The following is a 16049-nucleotide window of genomic DNA, read 5'->3' on the forward strand; positions in this document are numbered from 1 at the left end:
ACCCCGGGCACGTCGTCAAACCTGGAACATGCATGTGGTTTCCACCCCCCTCCTCTCGCTGAACGACGATGTTCTCTTCGAAATCTTCTCCCTCCTGGACCGCACGGAGGCACTCGCGATGGCGTACACATCCAAACGCGCGTATCGACTCGCTATCTCCCACGCCTTCGCCAGTCTGCGTTGGAGCAGAGACACGTACGGATCGGTGCCCGATCTAGGCGATTCCTCTGAGGCTCGCGCCCTGTCGGACTACATGCGCGCACCAGAGCCGCTTTCTCAGGTCCCGCGCGTCCACTATCTCCACCACTTCACCACGTCGTTCTTTGAACGACCCGACGTACCGATTCTGCACGAACTTCTCAGCCACGCCTCCAACCTCCGCACCATCGAGCTCTGGAACTTCGAATACTTCATCGGAGAAGATGAAGAAGTTCTCAGCCGAATCATTGGTGCAATGCGCTATCTCAAGCAAGCGTGTCTGCTATTTATCACCTTTGAGACGATATCTATTCTGCAAGCCATGTTTGCAAGCTCGAACATTGCATCCTTAACACTCGAGTTGGCTGACTCCGACTATCAAACTTCCGGGCTCGCGGAACTCGTATCCGTCCTTGCCTCAATCCCGAGTATACACACTTGTACCGTCGACTTCAACTATGTCCCCGTGCTACTGAACACCTTCGGAACACCCGATAAAAGCCTTCCCTCGATCCGCCACCTCTCCCTCACATGCTCCTCAGCGGTGGCCGCGAATTTCGTGACGCTGTGCCCCAATCTCTTCACGTTGTCGCTGTGGCTGTATGGCGAGAACCCGATATTATCTCTGGGGGCGGATGACCAGTGGCCTACCAACCTCAAGGAGCTCGTTATTCGATCGCGCGCTGTCGTTACCAAAGACACCGCCCGACGCATTGGACGCGTCAACTCTGTATCGTTAGGGAACAGTTTGGCGTCACTATCAGGCATAGCGGTCCTCAACTTACTCCCGCTGTTCGAAGCAACCCAGCCCTTCACTCTTAAACTGCAGATGGACCCCGTCTTGACCGAACCGGAGCACGTATGGAAATCCTTGGGCGGCGCGGTGCCCCACCTCCGCTCTCTCGAGGTCACAGTTGCAAGGTGCAAGGTGCGCGATTACGTGGTACGTCCTTCTACCCCGCGCCCTTTCTCCACGCCCCTGACTATCCCCGGGCTTCGCACGACCAGGACTCGCTGCTGCCCGCGCTGCATGCGTCGTCGCTCGTCCACCTCACCCTCCACTTCCCGCCGCCCACGCACTCGTGGTCGGTCACTAGCATGGCCAGGGTCGACGACCAGCGCGCGACAGAGGTCCGCCGCGTCGAGGCACTCCTCTCGCTCCCGCAGCGGCTCGTCGCCGCCGCCCCGTCGCTCCGGCTCGTCGCCCTGCGCTCCTGTCTGCCTGCACCGAGCGCTTTCGACGGCCCGGAAGCTCACGCGGGGCGCGTGCCGGCCCTGTCTACAGAGTTCGCGGCGGAGCTCGCGCGCGAGGACGACGCTGAGCGGCGGTGGGGCCCGACGAACGAGTTCGTGCGCCCCACGCTGCGGAGGCTACGGCAGCTCCGGGAGGAGGTCCCGCGCGACGAGCGGTGGTGGTGGGTCGAGGGCGAGGGTGCGACACGCAGACTGGTGGAGATCTGGCGGGAGGACGGCGAGCGGGCGCGGGATCTCATCCAACACGCGGACTTTGACGCTGCGAGGAGCCTTGACGGTGAGCGCTGGTCGTGCTCCGTGTCTGTCGTGCACGCGGGGGCTGACCGGTTCCGTTTGCAGGGTTCTATTCCGCGAGGTGTCGGTATGGGCGGTAGCGCACACGTGTGGAATGCACACAAGACAGAAGTGGGGGCGCGCGTGGGTGAGAAATGCGGAGAGAATTGGACGCGGTATGTACCTCAAGCGTGGCGAGCCGCTGCTCCGGTGCGCCGTCGCGCGACGTGATAGCTGGATGTATCGTTTCCTCGCGTACGTTGCGCGCTGTGTTTTTGATCACGACTTGGAGGCTGCGGCGCTGCGGCCCGACAACGAGGCCAAGGGAGGAGAAGGATTGGGAGAAATGTAAGTGCTTCCAAACAGAACATTCCCAGATATTGTTTCCTTCCTGATCTCGGCCCAGGCATGTATCATACGTGCGCACCCTCATGTAACGCGACCGCCGTCTATGCACCCTTCTCTGGATTTTGACCGCATCCCCCGCCCCGCGCGTCCTGTATGCCCATTATTGTCATTTTCTCTGAAGGGGGTCGTGTGTGCATCTCGTCTCCCTCATGTTGACCAGTAGGATCTCCCGCCCGGACGACTGTCACGACTTCCTCCCGCTTCTCACAGCCCTCCGAACCACCAGTGGCTAAAAACGTCACGTGTCCAAACATGGCCGGCCCAAGGCGTGTCTGGGACACCAAAGATTCCCCTGCCTTCCGCCCCCGGTATGCCGAGATGGTGGCTGGAGGAGGCGAGGGCGGCGTGTGCGAAAACATGGTCCGTCCCCTCCTCGTCCCGAAGTTTGCCGCTCCTCTGTTCGACCTTCCGCGACGCCAGGAACCTCTGCTCGCCGTACCCCGGTCTTCGTCCGAGCCAGTCCATCTCTTTCTGCACTTTGCCGCCGCTGTCCAGCGCCGCCACGCGTCAAACATCGCCAAGGTGGACGACTGGCGCGCGACGGGGCCCTCCGCGTCGAGACCCTCCCGCTGTTGTTGCGCTCTCTGTGTGTCTCCCGGCCTGATCTCCCGGCTTTGAAACCGGACAGGCGCATGCGGCGCTAGATGATCTAACCCTAGTAGAACTGATGACCAAGCGTCAAGCTGCGGTGGGGGCAGACGAGCAAGTGGATAGAGGGCAAGGGTGCGGCGAACAGGCCGGGGGACATTTGGAGAGGATTGGCGGGGGCTAATCTCACGCACGATCTTGGGCTTGACGAGGGGCCTCGATGGTGAGCCTCTCCCGTATGAAGTACGTGGGTGCGGCTGCTGATCTTCTATGCGTTTAGGGCTTTACTCTGCCAAGTTCCGTTACGAGCGGTAGCTCGATGCGATCGATTGGGTAAAACGCTCGGTGCATGTGCTAACAATGAATATGTGCGCGTTGTCTGTGACTATAGCTGGGCAGGGACATGCGTCCTTCATCCCACAATAGTCTCGTAGCACATGACAAAGCTAAAGCACTGGGGAGCCAGCGCATGCCGACAGAATACCCCGCCACTGGCGTTCATATCAATGACCAAATACCCCGCTACTGGCGTTCGGATAAGCTCATATGAGCGGGCGCTCTGTTGCTGCTACTGCTGGTCGTATGTAGCACCGCCACGCCTGCGTTTACCAGCGCACCCCGTCTCCCGCTGCTCATATGTGTTCCCGCGCCTCGCACCGCTCATATGTGCGCCCTCGCTCCCGTCCTCATATGTGCTCCCGCGCCTCGCACCGCTCATATGTGCGCCCTCGCTCCCGTCCTCATATGTGCTCCCGCGCCTCGCACCGCTCATATGTGTTCCCTCGCTCCCGTCCTCATATGTGCTCCCGCGCCTCGCACCGCTCATACGTACGCCCTCGCTCCCGTCCTCATATGTGCTCCCGCGCCTCGCACCGCTCATATGTGCGCCCTCGCTCCCGCTGCTCATATGTGCTCCCGCGCCTCGCACCGCTCATATGTGTTCCCTCGCTCCCGTCCTCATATGTGCTCCCGCGCCTCGCACCGCTCATATGTGCGCCCTCGCTCCCGTCCTCATATGTGCTCCCGCGCCTCGCACCGCTCATACGTATGGCCGCGCCTCCCGCTGCTCATGCGTATGCAGACCCTCACACTGGGCTGCATCCATACCCTTCCGCCAGTTCGCTGTTCACTGTTGGGGTCGCGCGGGAGCGCGGGCGAGGTCGAGCGGGCGCGGACAAGGGTAGGTGCACGTGCGCGGGAGAGGGTGTCGATTAGGTGGGTACGGGTGGCGTAAGCGTGTAAGAATGGCTCGCAGAGCGGGAGGGAAGGAAATGCGGGGGATGACGAGGGAGGCTGAGGCAATCGCGTGCCGAAGGGATGCGGAGGTAGGCGTATGAACCATGCACACTAATTAGTGGCTGCAGCGATCGCATGCTAAGAGGTCCGTTGCGGGTGCGCGACGACGCTCGTAAACGGATAGGCGGAGCAGGCCATAGCATTCACCAAACAATGGATTGTTACGGTCGCGGAGCGCGGGAGCGCGGAGGTCGGGCGAGTCGGAGACGAGCGGAAAGGCGGGATCGGATTAGAGGACGCGCTTGACCTCGGAGAGGCTCGCGGTAGCGGGGAGACGGGAAGGATAGGCGACGGGGAGGAGCCAGGAGGCGATCGCGCAGCGTGACGGTAGGTGTGGGAGCAGTACATAAAGGCAGGGTGGTGGGCGATCGTTTGCTGGGCATCCGTAGTGGGTGCGCGCCGAAGCTCGTAACCAGACAGGCGGCGAAGCAGGCCATAACATGGATGCCGCTTTCCCATGGGCTGCCCGACAGCCCAGAATGCACGCTGCTCGGAGAAGGCGTGCGTGCTGCATGGAGAGGAAAGGCATTCACAAACCGACGTCGCCCCTATCGGTTCTTTGGCGCATGGCAGTGGCGGGACAAGATAGAGGACGCGGGGGCGACGCAAACGACGTGGCGGTGCGGTGAGAAAAGACGTGGGCAATGCGTGGGCGTTGCGTGGTTGAAGCCCAGTGAGAACGCACAGGCTTCAGAAGGTTTTAGAGGGCTGAAGACGCGTTCAGAGGGGCTGAAGACGGCGGCCCCGGTCATGATGTCGCCACAGAGGGGGGCGGGCTGAGTGGGCGCACAGGCGTCCGGCAAACGGCAAGAAGCAACGCATACGCGGGGCCCGAATAGGGAAACGGCGCTGCCACGGCGCATCGTGATGGGCAATGCAGGGCGCCTGCTGGGAGGAAATGCGGATAGAAGCTGGCAGAAAGCATGCATTTCATCCGGCTGAGCATCTGCATCGCTGATGGGCCGATTCTTGAACTGTCAGGCGCATTTCGTCCCGGTCGAAAGGCAAACCACCCGCGCGTCGGTCTTTTGCTCGATGCTGCACAGGCCTAGATCGCGTCAGTCGCAAGCTAGGGGAGGCGGGGACCCACGCGCGCGCTGTGCGTTGCGTGGGATTGTGTGGAATGGGCAGCTATGACACGAGAGCCGTCGCCCGTCTGTGGCACCCCGGCCTACGCACAGAGCGACGCTCAAAGAACAGCGCAGCGGCAGTCTGCCGAGGCGAGAGCGGAGGGCCAGCCAGCCGGGGCGACCATGCTCAGGGCGCGACGGCACTGCAAAAGGCGAACAAAGGCCCGGCTTTCGCGAGCGTGCGTCGACCAAGACAAAGAAGACCCCTTGACGGGCTCATCGCCGCGTGGCAAGCGGGGACCGCGGCCACAATGCAGGGGGCGCGAAGCCCAGTCCTTTCGGAAAGCGCTCCCATCGATACGCGATACGTCGCCCCCGGGCCACAGGCTCGGCGGCGCCTCAGCTAGCTCTCAGCCACAGTGGGAATGGGGGAACGCCGCTCGAGCCACGCGTGTGGGCGGCAAGCCCATGGGCATCGATATGCCATCCCCGGCGGAGGTCGGATTACGCCCACGGCATGCCAGCAGGCGGCCCCGGTCCGGTCGCTAATCGAGCCCCGCCGGGGGTTGAATTCCGACGGGCTCCGGGTGGCAGCGCCCATCCGGTCGGCAATCGATCCCCGCCGGGGGCCAAGCTCCGCATGCCTCGCTACCCGAGAGCCTGCCCACCGCAAGGCCCCTTTGTTCTGGCCGTGACTGCGCAAAGAAAGGAACACCGCTGACGGCTCAGCCGCACTCTTCACTCGACGTGGCCTAACCAGGGGACGGATGCATAAACGGCCCCACCACCACGCCCCTCCACCAACCCACCCGTCTCCCCCCTGCCGCAGCGGCTTTATTGCGACGACTCCCTCCCAGAACACGGCCTTCATTCAGACATGCTCAGCCTCCTCTCCCTTCCCAACGAGCTCCTGTGCATGGTCTTCGCGCTCTTGGATGGGCAAAATGCCTTCTCGCTGTCCCACACAGCGAAAAGGCTTTATTTCTTGCACGTCCCCGATGCGTTTAGATCGCTGACCGTCGACATCCCCGAGAAGCCCCCTTCCACCGGCCTCCAAGTGCTGGCCTTGTCCGAAGTCCTATCGACAAGCGGCCCCCTCCTCGAGCTCCGCCGCGGTCGATACGTTCGCCGCCTCAAACTTTGTGGACTCACCGACCCCGACCTCGCCCACATAAGTCGCCTCTTTGCTGCGACAGAACGCCTCGAACGCCTTTACTTCGACGACCTCGGACATTTTCAGAGTCCGCAGTGCGGCTTGGTCCCACTGGGCGCCATGGGCCGCCTCGAGCAGGTGGTCTTCCTTGGAACGGGGCCGTGGGCCGTCCAGCAACTCCCGATGGTCCTGGCCGCCCCAAACCTCACCTCCCTCTGCTTCGAGCTCACCAACTCCTGGCTTCGTAGCATCACCATCGACGTCGCCGCCCTCGTCACCGCCCTCTCCTGCACCCCGAGACTGCGCACTCTCCGCTTTAGATCCGACGAGGCGGGCCGGCCATCCCTGGTCCATACCCCTCAGTAACTATCCCGTCCGTCAGGGAGCTTTCCCTCCGCTGCCTCCCCAGCATCGCCGCCGTTCTCGTTGACGCCTGCGCCAACGTCAAAGCGTGCCATCTTCAGCTGCAGTGGTGTGGCCCTCCTGCGGCGCTGGTTATGCCGGCACATGGCTCCCGGAGTCCCCTCCGCCTTGCGGAACTCCGCATCTCAGGCTGCATCGGCGTTCCTGCAGAAAGCGCCAAGCGCCTGGGAGAAGTCCCCTTGGTATCCCTGGGCGAGGTCTGCTTACCGCTCGTCAAAACGAACGACGCTCGGCTCCTCGCCCCCCTTGTACGCGCCACCCGGCCTATCGCCCTGGGGGTTTTCACGGCGGGCCGTCTTGAACGACCCGGAGCCGGCGCGGTGGAGTGCGCCGACGCCGGCGGGCAATTCGGACGACGCGAGGCAGATGTGGGCCTTCCTGTTGCAGGGAAATCCGCGCCTGCGCTCCCTGGAGATCACCGTCACAGAGGGAAAGTGCAAGCCTGTCATCTACAAGGTCAGTCCAGTTTTCCTGCACCCCTCCCTTCTCACCAGGCTCACTGACTATGCTTTTGTTGCGCACAACGCCTCACACAGTCGGCACTGCTGGATGCACTCCGGTCGACAGCGCTGGAGCACCTCAATCTCTTCTTTTTGCGGGCTGCGGGCATCCCGTGGGATGGGGAGAGGGGTGTCCCGAGAGAGAGAGGAAATTCCTCGAGGCCGTGGCCTCATTCCTGAGGAGTTCGCGACGAGCCTGCCCACGCTGCGCGCCATTGCGATGTCTTGGCCCCGAGCTGGAGCGGCCGACTTCACGCACCGGAAGGACTGGGAGGAGGATGCGAAGTATGGACCAATGCGCGTTGAGCGGTGGTGGCGGGTTGACAGCGTTGGGACAAGGCGGACGGCGGTCGAGATCGGGCGTGAAGAAGGCACCGCTTGCGCGAGCTTATCCAACGGGGGGCACCCATTGATGCGCCTGTGCTAACACTCACGCTGAGTGCTGGAGCACAACCTGCGCCCCGCAAGCGGCACGTCGCCGGACGTTGGCCGTCCACGCTCGCGGCACACTGATCCCGCACCGCGTGGTGCGCGCGATGTGCGCCCATGTTTATCTCGATGCCGCCCGGACTTTCGCTCTGCCACGGTCTATCCTACGACACTATTACTTTTCTTCCTGCCTCGCGTTCTCTCGTTCCTGCTGAAATACACGCGCGCCAGTCCGCAGCCGTCAGTCGCGTTCGTCACTTACACCATCCCGCCCGCGCAGCGCTGCCCTCAGTCTTGCGCTCTTCTCGAGCGTGCCGTGCTGAGGGTGAACGCGCACTTCTTTACTCACTTTCATCCCACTTTGCTCGTTCTGTGCTGTATTCCACTGTACCGTTTCGAATTATTCGAACCGGGCCTTGGTGCGTGACAGCCCAAGTACGCCAGGTGGATTCGAACTGGGGGCCGGGCTGGCGTGACCACCCTGAAATATTCGAACCAGACTGTCTTTAACACGCTGGGTGCACCATCATTAGAGAAAAAAAGCACTCATCTATGCCACGGGTTAGCACAGAGCACGCCCAGAAGGCCGAAAATGCTCCGGGCATACGAAACGAATTAATGCGTATGCCGGGAAGCGCCCATCCAGCGATTTCGAACTGTGGGCTTGTGATGCGTGACTGACCCCAGATATTTCGAACTTTCGGAGGGCTTGTGACGCATGACGTTCGAATAATTCAAAATGGTGCAGTATTGCGCATTGCTACAGGCACGGATTATATAGTCTTGCACTCTTCTCGAGCGCGCCGTACTGAGGCCTACTGCGTATTACTCCAGCTGCTGTTGCTCACACTGAGGACTTCCTCACATGCGGCCGCGATGTCGCAATCTGCGTGGGACAATGTGAGGACTGTTTATTCTAGAATTGCAATCGTGTACACATTGTTACGGTCGCGGAGCGCGGAGGTTGGGCGAGTCGGAGACGAGCAGAAAGGCGGGATCGGATTAGAGGACGCGCTTGACCTCGGAGAGGCTCGCGGTAGCGGGGAGTGCGGGCAGGAGAGGCGACGGGGAGGAGCCAGGAGCCAGGAGGCAATCGCGTGGCGAGACGGGGAAGCAGACGCGAGAATATAAAGGCAGGGCGGCGGGCGATCCGTCAGTTACAGGGTCAGTATACGTGCTTCCGGTTTTCTCACAGGCCTCGCTCATCACCAGCCTCGTTTGCTATGCTTCGGCGCGCCACACAGTCGAAACTGTCAGCTGCGCTCCCGTCTACGGTCCTGGAGCACCTCAACCTGTTCTTCGAGCCCGGCTGCGGGCACCGCGCTGATGGATTGTGCCCGCCTTGCGTTGAGAAAGAGACGGAGGGAGCGTTCCTCGAAGCCATAGCGCCATTCCATGGCGGGCTCGCGGTCACGCGGTGGGCCTGCCCACGCTGCGCGCTATCGCGATGCCGCGGGCGCCAAATATGGGCCGCCTGTCTCCTCCTCCCATCTGCGCCCTCGACACGCCCCATGAAGACGATTGATAGCGCCACCAATGGGCCAATTGCCTTTGCAAGTGTTAGGGCGAGGGATTCGGGCGATGGGTGGGGTCTGAACGCTGAGGTGAGTGCCATGAATGCCCACATCCAGTCCTCCTCTGAGAATCCTGATGGGCCTCTGCACACGTGGCATTGCGCCGTTCTCCCCGTGTCGCCCCGGCTGCCAAGGGCGTCGATGGAGAACTCCATGAGGGTTCGACTGCTCCGTCGAGCTTTGCCGTCCCGCTCTTTGAAACGCACGACGTTCTCACCCAAGCTTGCCACTGACAGCAGGCAGCGGAATGCGCTCACGGCAGGCCTCACGGGCATGGCGTGCAATGCGATAGGAGTGGACATCGCGGCGCTCAAGTTGGAGGCCACGCATGAGAATGGTGTGTCTGTGTCTACGTTCTATCTGCCCAATCCGGCACGCAGTGGTCAGACGGGATAAAACAGTTTGGCATCATTGAGCGTGTCGACCGCTCCCTCTTCAAAGACGGCGCTCTCAGCATCCATGGCCCCGACGACGTCAGCGCAGAGCTGGCCAAGTACGGGATCCACAGTGCGTCCTCTCTTCCGCTCCATCTCCTCGCTCCTCATCTACATCGTGGCCCATGCACTGATCGTGCACCCGCTCGCTGTAGATTAGGCCCAGCACGGGATCTGCGGCTGAGGCGTGCTGCTCGACGCGTTCAAGCTTCACGCCGACAGGCTCGGCAGGCTCCCGTAAGATCCGTTCACGACGGACCTCACCCCGCTCGTGGGCCTCCTCGCACGTTCACAGGCACAGGGCGCGTTGTTCGGCCACGGGGACGTCCTCGTCGTCCACGCGTGCTCCATGCTGCGCTACAAAGGCGTGTCGCAGGAAGAGCGCGGCTCGATGCAGGCCCTGCCCGGGACCTTTTGAGTCCCCACCCCATCCCGAAAGTCTCTGGCCTGGAGGGCACTGATTGGGTACCAGCAGCGCGGGCATCGAGCAGGGCAAGGGGGCGAGGCGCTTCCTGTGGAACAACCACTTCGCGGCAGCCGCGTCGGGCATGCTGGTGCTCGAGGTTCGTCTCCCGTGCCTTGCCAGCCACTGACTGCGACGCAGCGCTGGCCAACCTCCGAAGGCCTCCCGCGCCTGCAGCAAGCCCTCCTCGGGTGCGTCCGCCTGTCCGAGCGCGTGCGCGCTTGTGTGCCATGCCCACGCGGTTCTCCACAGATCTCGGACGACCGCCTGCCCGCGACCACGATTTGCGCTTCGTCGTGCACTTGCTCATCTGGGTGCGTCGTGTTCGCGCTCCTCCTTCGCCCCTGAGCTCATGGACCATACGCGCACACTTCGGATTTAGCCTCGGGGACGTGTGCATCGGACGCCGTTCGTGTCGCCCTTGTCGTGGCGCTCCGCGCATACCCCCTCGCGCCGTTCGTGGCCCGCGTCCTGAACGCCCGAGCAGCGCGCCTGCGACCCTGCGTCGCCATGCTGCCCTCACTGCGCGCAAACTTAGACGAGATGGCTGCTTCCGCGCCCGTCGCCACACTCGTCTCTCTCTCCTTCTCAGGCAACGCTGCTAGCACCATGCACGGCTTCGTCCCCAATTTGAGTGAGGTTTGTATGCTACAGCGGTGAAATAGGCATCGGCGTGCAATCTGTATGGCGGTGTGTTGGCAATGAAGGCATTCATATATTCCGCATCACCGTCCCTGCCTGCCGGCGCTGTCGTGATTCCTGACTGAACCGGCCGGCCTGGGCACAGGAACGCGTGAAGCGGAATCCCTGACCTCCTGGAAGCCCTGATCACACCGTGGCTCCCAGGCGCCCCCTGGAGCCCGTGATAGGCCGAGAGAGCCGACGCCCTTGAAGACGCCGGGTGGCCGAGGAAATCCGCAGGATCCACCCGGGTGTGGCGCACGGGGTGTACATCGCATTGAATCGCCCGCGCGGCTCGAGGTCTGTCCGAGTGTCTTGAAGAGAGCGAAGCGAAGGGGGTTCACCGGGGCGTGGCAGTGATATGGCTTCATGCAAAGGGGGGGCAAAAAGAGGCCATGCATCGCATGCTGCCGGGGATCGACTGCCGCCGGGGATCAACAGCCTCCGGAGATCGGCTTTATAGGGCGCCCAATGCGGACGGAGGGGCTGACGGCAGCCGGAATTCGTGGCCCTGAAACTGGGAAAGCTGTTAAAAGCAATACAAAAGCCGCACGTCCTATAGCTGCTGACGGCGGGAAAGACACTCAGAGTGTGCCTGGGACGGGAGGCCGCTATCATGGGCCGCCGCACCTCCACGGCTTCACGGCTTTGAGGCCGGCCAAGGCCTCCTTAAACAGAGCATCCGATGGCCAGACAGCGCTACATTCGCCGCCATCCATCGATCCGCCACTCTGCTTCGGGCAGAAGCCTGCGCCTTTGTCGCCACGCCGCCTGGGGGTCCCATCAGCAATTCTCTTTTGCCCTGCACACCGCCGCATGCCAACACATCTTTTGAGGCAAAGCGCAGAGATGCTCCGCGCCGTGCGTCTGGCGCATCCCAGACCTCTTCAGCAGATTATGCGCTGTATTTAGCTGCATAGACGCATCCGCATCGGCAATAGCGATTGCACACATCCGGCAGTGAGTTCTGTGCCGGAAACTCCGCCTTTTAGCACTTTAATAGGCTTCGGCATGCCCGGTGCTCCGGCAATCGCACACACCGGGAACAATTTTTTCATTTAAACCTTCCGATGCAAAGGTTTACGATGCGCATTCCTATCCCGTAATCTGACTTGCTTCTCCTCCAGCTGCCAAGGCCCGTTCTGGAAGAGGGCCATACGAGGCGTGGTCTCTATCAGGCCTGGTCAGCGAACATAGATATTAAGCCGATAAGATCATACCGTCGGTGCACGTCGCCTCTTGTGCCGTTATGAGCTCTTTGCACTCAAACGCGTTGTCCTGCTCAACGAATCCGCGGATCCGGACCATTTGGCCAAAATTCGGACGCGGAAAGACCAATGCCTAGACGCATATTATCAGCGCACATACAGCTTTGGAGCGTCGGCATTACTTGCCACATCGTACGGGTCTAAGTCGACCTCTACCGATTCGCAGCCGTTCACCGGGCATTCCAAGTATATTGTCGGGGCAACGTCCGATATCTACGTTTCAAGCGGTCAGCGGTGATCATCTCGGCAAGGAAAGCAACAGCGACCTCTACTACGCGGGACACAAGCTCAACGTAGTATATACCTTTTGCTGTCTTCAGGAAACACATGGCAGTGGGGGAATAGATGATGGCGTGGGCCTCTAATACACCCCCTTATCGACAGATAAGGGGCATATTGGCGCCCGGTAGTGAAGGTTCGGTATTACCTGTGCCTTCTGAATGCCGACAATAGGCTCTGTCAAACCTGCCGCCCAGCCTCAGGCCCCATGCCCCCTCAGGCAGCAAGCATACCGCACCCGTCACGCTTCTGCCCCGGCATCCTTCTCCGCGATTCAGTGGTCTCCCGCGCAGGTCCCACGGCGCATGCAAGGGCGTCTGCATGCCACAGGGATACCAGCACGGACCACATCGTCCGTGATCACCCACGTCTGTGGCCCATGACGGCTCCTTTTTTTGCCAACGACGACGAGCGTATCCGGCCCGGCCTTTCCACGAGCAGCGCCGTGGCGCCCTTTGCGTTTGGCGCGATTAAATTCCGGGGCCGGTCACGTTCGCGGCGGGAGCAAAGCTGGGGACTCATGAGCCACACATGGTTGTGAGCGGGATGCCAATGAACGCACCTTCGCGGGTAGTGCAAATTCATCTCGGCGAGCGCCAATGCAGACAGCTGAGGACATATGGGGGCCCCTCACGAATGCTGTGGTTGTGCTCGCTCTCGAGCGCGCTAACTGCAGCTCGGAGCGGCCCCCGTCCGTTTGCTCTTCGGGTTTGTCGAGCCAGTTGCCACAATGCAGGAAAACATTTCCACCTCGTCAACTGCGCATCACTTGGAGGAAGTGGGCGCATGCGTCCTGAGCAGCCTGAGCTGTCGTCGTGTATGTATCGAATACGCTCTTCTGTTCCCGCCGCCAATGCCTGGCGTGCGATCTGGCAGTCCTTTCGTAGCAATGATGGGATCTAATGGGAGACTGACCGCCTCTTCTCCATGGGGAGGCAAATGGTGTGCTGAGGATGGGCGAGGCGTCGGGCGCCCTGCAGAGAGGCGCCTGGCGGCCTGCGTTTTTGCTGCCGGACAACGGCCGCCGCCGGAGATCAACTGCCGCCGGGGATCAGCTCCACCGGCGCACACGCAATGCCCAGAGCCCAGCGAGAGCAAAGCTTCAAGGGCGGCATGAAAGCAGCTTATACTATGGCATCTAATAACGGCAAGGGGCTCCGAAGCACGCATGCTACGGAAGGGCGCCGCTACGGGGCATCGTGGCCCCAGGCCTTCGCGACTTTGAGGCCAGCCAAGGCCTGCTCGAGCAGCAGATCGCATTGCTCCACGACGCCACAGTCGCCACTATCCACGGCCCGCTCCAGTCTGCTTCGGGCGAGAAGCACCTTCGTCCTCACACCGCCCAGGTGTCGCATCAGAAAGACTGTCAACTGGTCAGGACGGAGGAGAATGCAGGCCGAAGGCTGCGCTCACCGGAGGCGACATCGCCATCGCTGCCGTCCGCCCTCTCGATCGAACGGGCGCCCGCCATTTGGTTGCCTCCCAGCTGGCTTGCGGAGGATGGCTCGCTTGACTGCCTTGGGGGCAGTGTCATCGCGCTATGCGCATCGCCATGTGGCTTCTTCGACGCGGGCGGGCGGGCCTCACGACCGCTTGCCCCCGGGTCGCTGTCTTCTTCGCGTCGTCTCTTGGCCGATGGAGCAGCGTGCAGGACAGGCCCGCTGGGGCCTGCGGGGCCTTTCGGATGGTCTTGATTTGGCGCCTCCTCGCCCACGGTCCCAATGGCCTGCTGTGGGGGACCTCTGCCCTCCGCGCGGAGCACCTCAGGCGACCGGGAATGCACGGGGGTTTGCGTTCGGAGCTGCCATCCGGCGGGGCGCGTCTTGAGCAGCGCTGAGAGGTCGGGCAGCAAATGGCTCATTGCTGCCGGCCCCAGCAGGCCAGCATTGCCCGCAGCCGTAGAGGCCCCAGAGGTGTCATCTGCGAAAAGGAGGGGCCGGCTTGTGCCCCCGCGGCTTGCCCCGTTTGCGATTCCGCCGTGCCATAGCCCAGGGCCTGCAGATGTGTCTGCGCTGGGCCAGAACGGCGATGCGCCGAGGCCATAGGGGCGCACGTGGCCCACTTGCCCCGTTTCTTGTTCCGCCACAGAGGCGGCCTCCACAGCCGTGTGGCCCCTGGCAAAAGCAGTGACTCCAGTGCCCGCTCCCAGTGGGCCCAAGCCGTCTGCGCCGCCAGGACCGAAGAGGCCAGCACGTGAAGCAGGCCCTGGGTGCTGTGGCTGAGGGATCGCCCAAACTAGCTCCGCGTTTGAGCTGCTGGGCAACGGAAGTGCGGGTGAGTGCGCGGGAAGGGAGGTGGGCAATGCAGGGCGTGACTGGAGGGCAGGCGGTGGTGTTCGGCGGCCTGGTTGGCTACTGCCGGTTGAAGGCTGCTGGGCATCTCGAGGATCGCAAGGCCGAGCACTGCGTTCGGAAGCGATTGCACTGCTTGGTGTGAGGATGTCGCTTTTGGCGCTGTGCTCTGTAAATGGGTCGTCGAATCTGCGAAGCTCTGTCGTGATGTCACACGGTGGGCATCGGCCAGGCCATCGCAGCGGGCGCCCGTTCTGCATCCGGGTCAGCGTCGGGTTTGTCAAGAAAACGGCGCCTGCTCACCGTTTCCCAGAGGCCAACCAGAGCCATGAACATTTTTCCGCGGTGCCATCCCGCTTTCGCAGCATCCCACGGGACGACGCTGGGGCAGATCAGCCGCTCGAGGGAGTTGTAGACCACAGCGCAGGACTCCATCGTGCCAGACGGGAGGTGCGTCGCCATCGCCGATTCCTCCTGGGCCCATCGAATGCTACACCGGCCCAAGTGGTTGTCGATTGCCCGCCCCGTGCGATGAACGAAGGCTTCCATCTCTGGACTCAGCTGTTCGGAACCAGCATGCGGATCGACGACCGTGTACCGGGAGCTGGGGATATGGAAACGGACGGCGGCCCAGCGGCCCTTGATGGCACTGGCCCATGGCACCAGAATGAGTCCTTGTTGTGGTTCGGATAATGCTCCCAGAACCGTCGCTATGGCGAGGCTTTCCTCAGGCCCGTCCACCATCGCGGCAAAGGAGGTGTCGGCGAGCACCGTCTGGTCGGAAATGGGCGATCGGCGAATCAGCGGCTGAAGGCAGCCTAGGTAGTCTTCGAAGGCGCCATCCGAAAGAAGGCCTTGAGGTAGGATTGTGGCAGCATGCAGGGTGAGCTCAAGGTGGAAAGCGGGCAGGCCGTCGATCTTTGTGAGCAGACAGCGAAGGTCGCCGTCGGGCCAGTTCTCTGCATCCGCAGCAGCGGCTGCCCACCGAAAAACCCTCGCCCAAGCTCGCTGATGGAGCCACGCCTGTTGGTAAATGCGCCATACGAGAATTGCCCAAGGGGGGTAACGAAGGTGTGGGGCTGCGGGGTGTATGACCGATTGGGCCGAGAACGGCAATTCAAGGAGGGCCCGTTCACAGGGGAGGGAGACACCGCGATGGTCGAGTTCGAAAACCCACAGAATAAGCTCCGCCGGGGCCGTTCTTTGTTCACTAGAGAACACCACTTCGCCCTGGGCCCCCGTAAACCCCTCCGGAGGCGAGTGGGTGGGCAGCCAGCGCACGAGCTCCGCCACAGTGGGGGCGGGGTTGGGAAAAAAGGTGCCCATGGCGGACCGCGGGGCTTCATACGCCGCACTTGTGTCCCAATCCGACCTATCAGGGCTCTCAAGTGCCCATCGCAGTGTGCTTCTGGGAGCTGGGTGTAAAAGCGCGTCAGCCATGCTCTTGCCGAGGCGGCGCTGGGGTCT

At 62.2% G+C, this 16049-nt stretch overlaps 5 protein-coding genes across 5 annotated transcripts; 2 read left to right on the plus strand and 3 right to left on the minus strand.

The window, feature by feature from the left end:
* Positions 1-28: 28 nt before the first annotated feature.
* BXZ73DRAFT_108458 (uncharacterized protein) lies at positions 29-1826 on the plus strand (the record flags this gene model as incomplete). Its single annotated transcript, XM_048017159.1, has 3 exons — positions 29-1141; positions 1207-1729; positions 1792-1826. 3 exons carry the CDS (start codon positions 29-31, stop codon positions 1824-1826), a joined length of 1671 nt encoding a protein of 556 aa, XP_047871123.1.
* Positions 1827-5964: 4138 nt separating this feature from the next.
* Positions 5965-7590, plus strand: BXZ73DRAFT_83149 (uncharacterized protein; the record flags this gene model as incomplete). The annotated part of the gene is made up of 3 exons (XM_048023865.1): positions 5965-6588; positions 6691-7119; positions 7231-7590. 3 exons carry the CDS (start codon positions 5965-5967, stop codon positions 7588-7590), a joined length of 1413 nt encoding a protein of 470 aa, XP_047871124.1.
* A 1191-nt stretch (positions 7591-8781) lies between these two features.
* Positions 8782-9441, minus strand: BXZ73DRAFT_83150 (uncharacterized protein; the record flags this gene model as incomplete). Its single annotated transcript, XM_048023866.1, has 1 exon — positions 8782-9441. One exon carries the CDS (start codon positions 9439-9441, stop codon positions 8782-8784), a length of 660 nt encoding a protein of 219 aa, XP_047871125.1.
* Positions 9442-11802: 2361 nt separating this feature from the next.
* On the minus strand, positions 11803-12642 carry BXZ73DRAFT_83151 (uncharacterized protein; the record flags this gene model as incomplete). The annotated part of the gene is made up of 5 exons (XM_048023867.1): positions 11803-11924; positions 11965-12085; positions 12109-12225; positions 12440-12477; positions 12525-12642. 5 exons carry the CDS (start codon positions 12640-12642, stop codon positions 11803-11805), a joined length of 516 nt encoding a protein of 171 aa, XP_047871126.1.
* An 836-nt stretch (positions 12643-13478) lies between these two features.
* On the minus strand, positions 13479-15908 carry BXZ73DRAFT_83152 (uncharacterized protein; the record flags this gene model as incomplete). The annotated part of the gene is made up of 3 exons (XM_048023868.1): positions 13479-13654; positions 13705-14836; positions 14886-15908. 3 exons carry the CDS (start codon positions 15906-15908, stop codon positions 13479-13481), a joined length of 2331 nt encoding a protein of 776 aa, XP_047871127.1.
* Positions 15909-16049: the final 141 nt, after the last annotated feature.

This window comes from Epithele typhae (genome assembly GCF_022376455.1).
Source record: "Epithele typhae strain CBS 203.58 chromosome Unknown BXZ73scaffold_163, whole genome shotgun sequence".
In the NCBI taxonomy this organism is placed as follows: Eukaryota; Fungi; Basidiomycota; class Agaricomycetes; order Polyporales; family Epitheliaceae; genus Epithele; species Epithele typhae.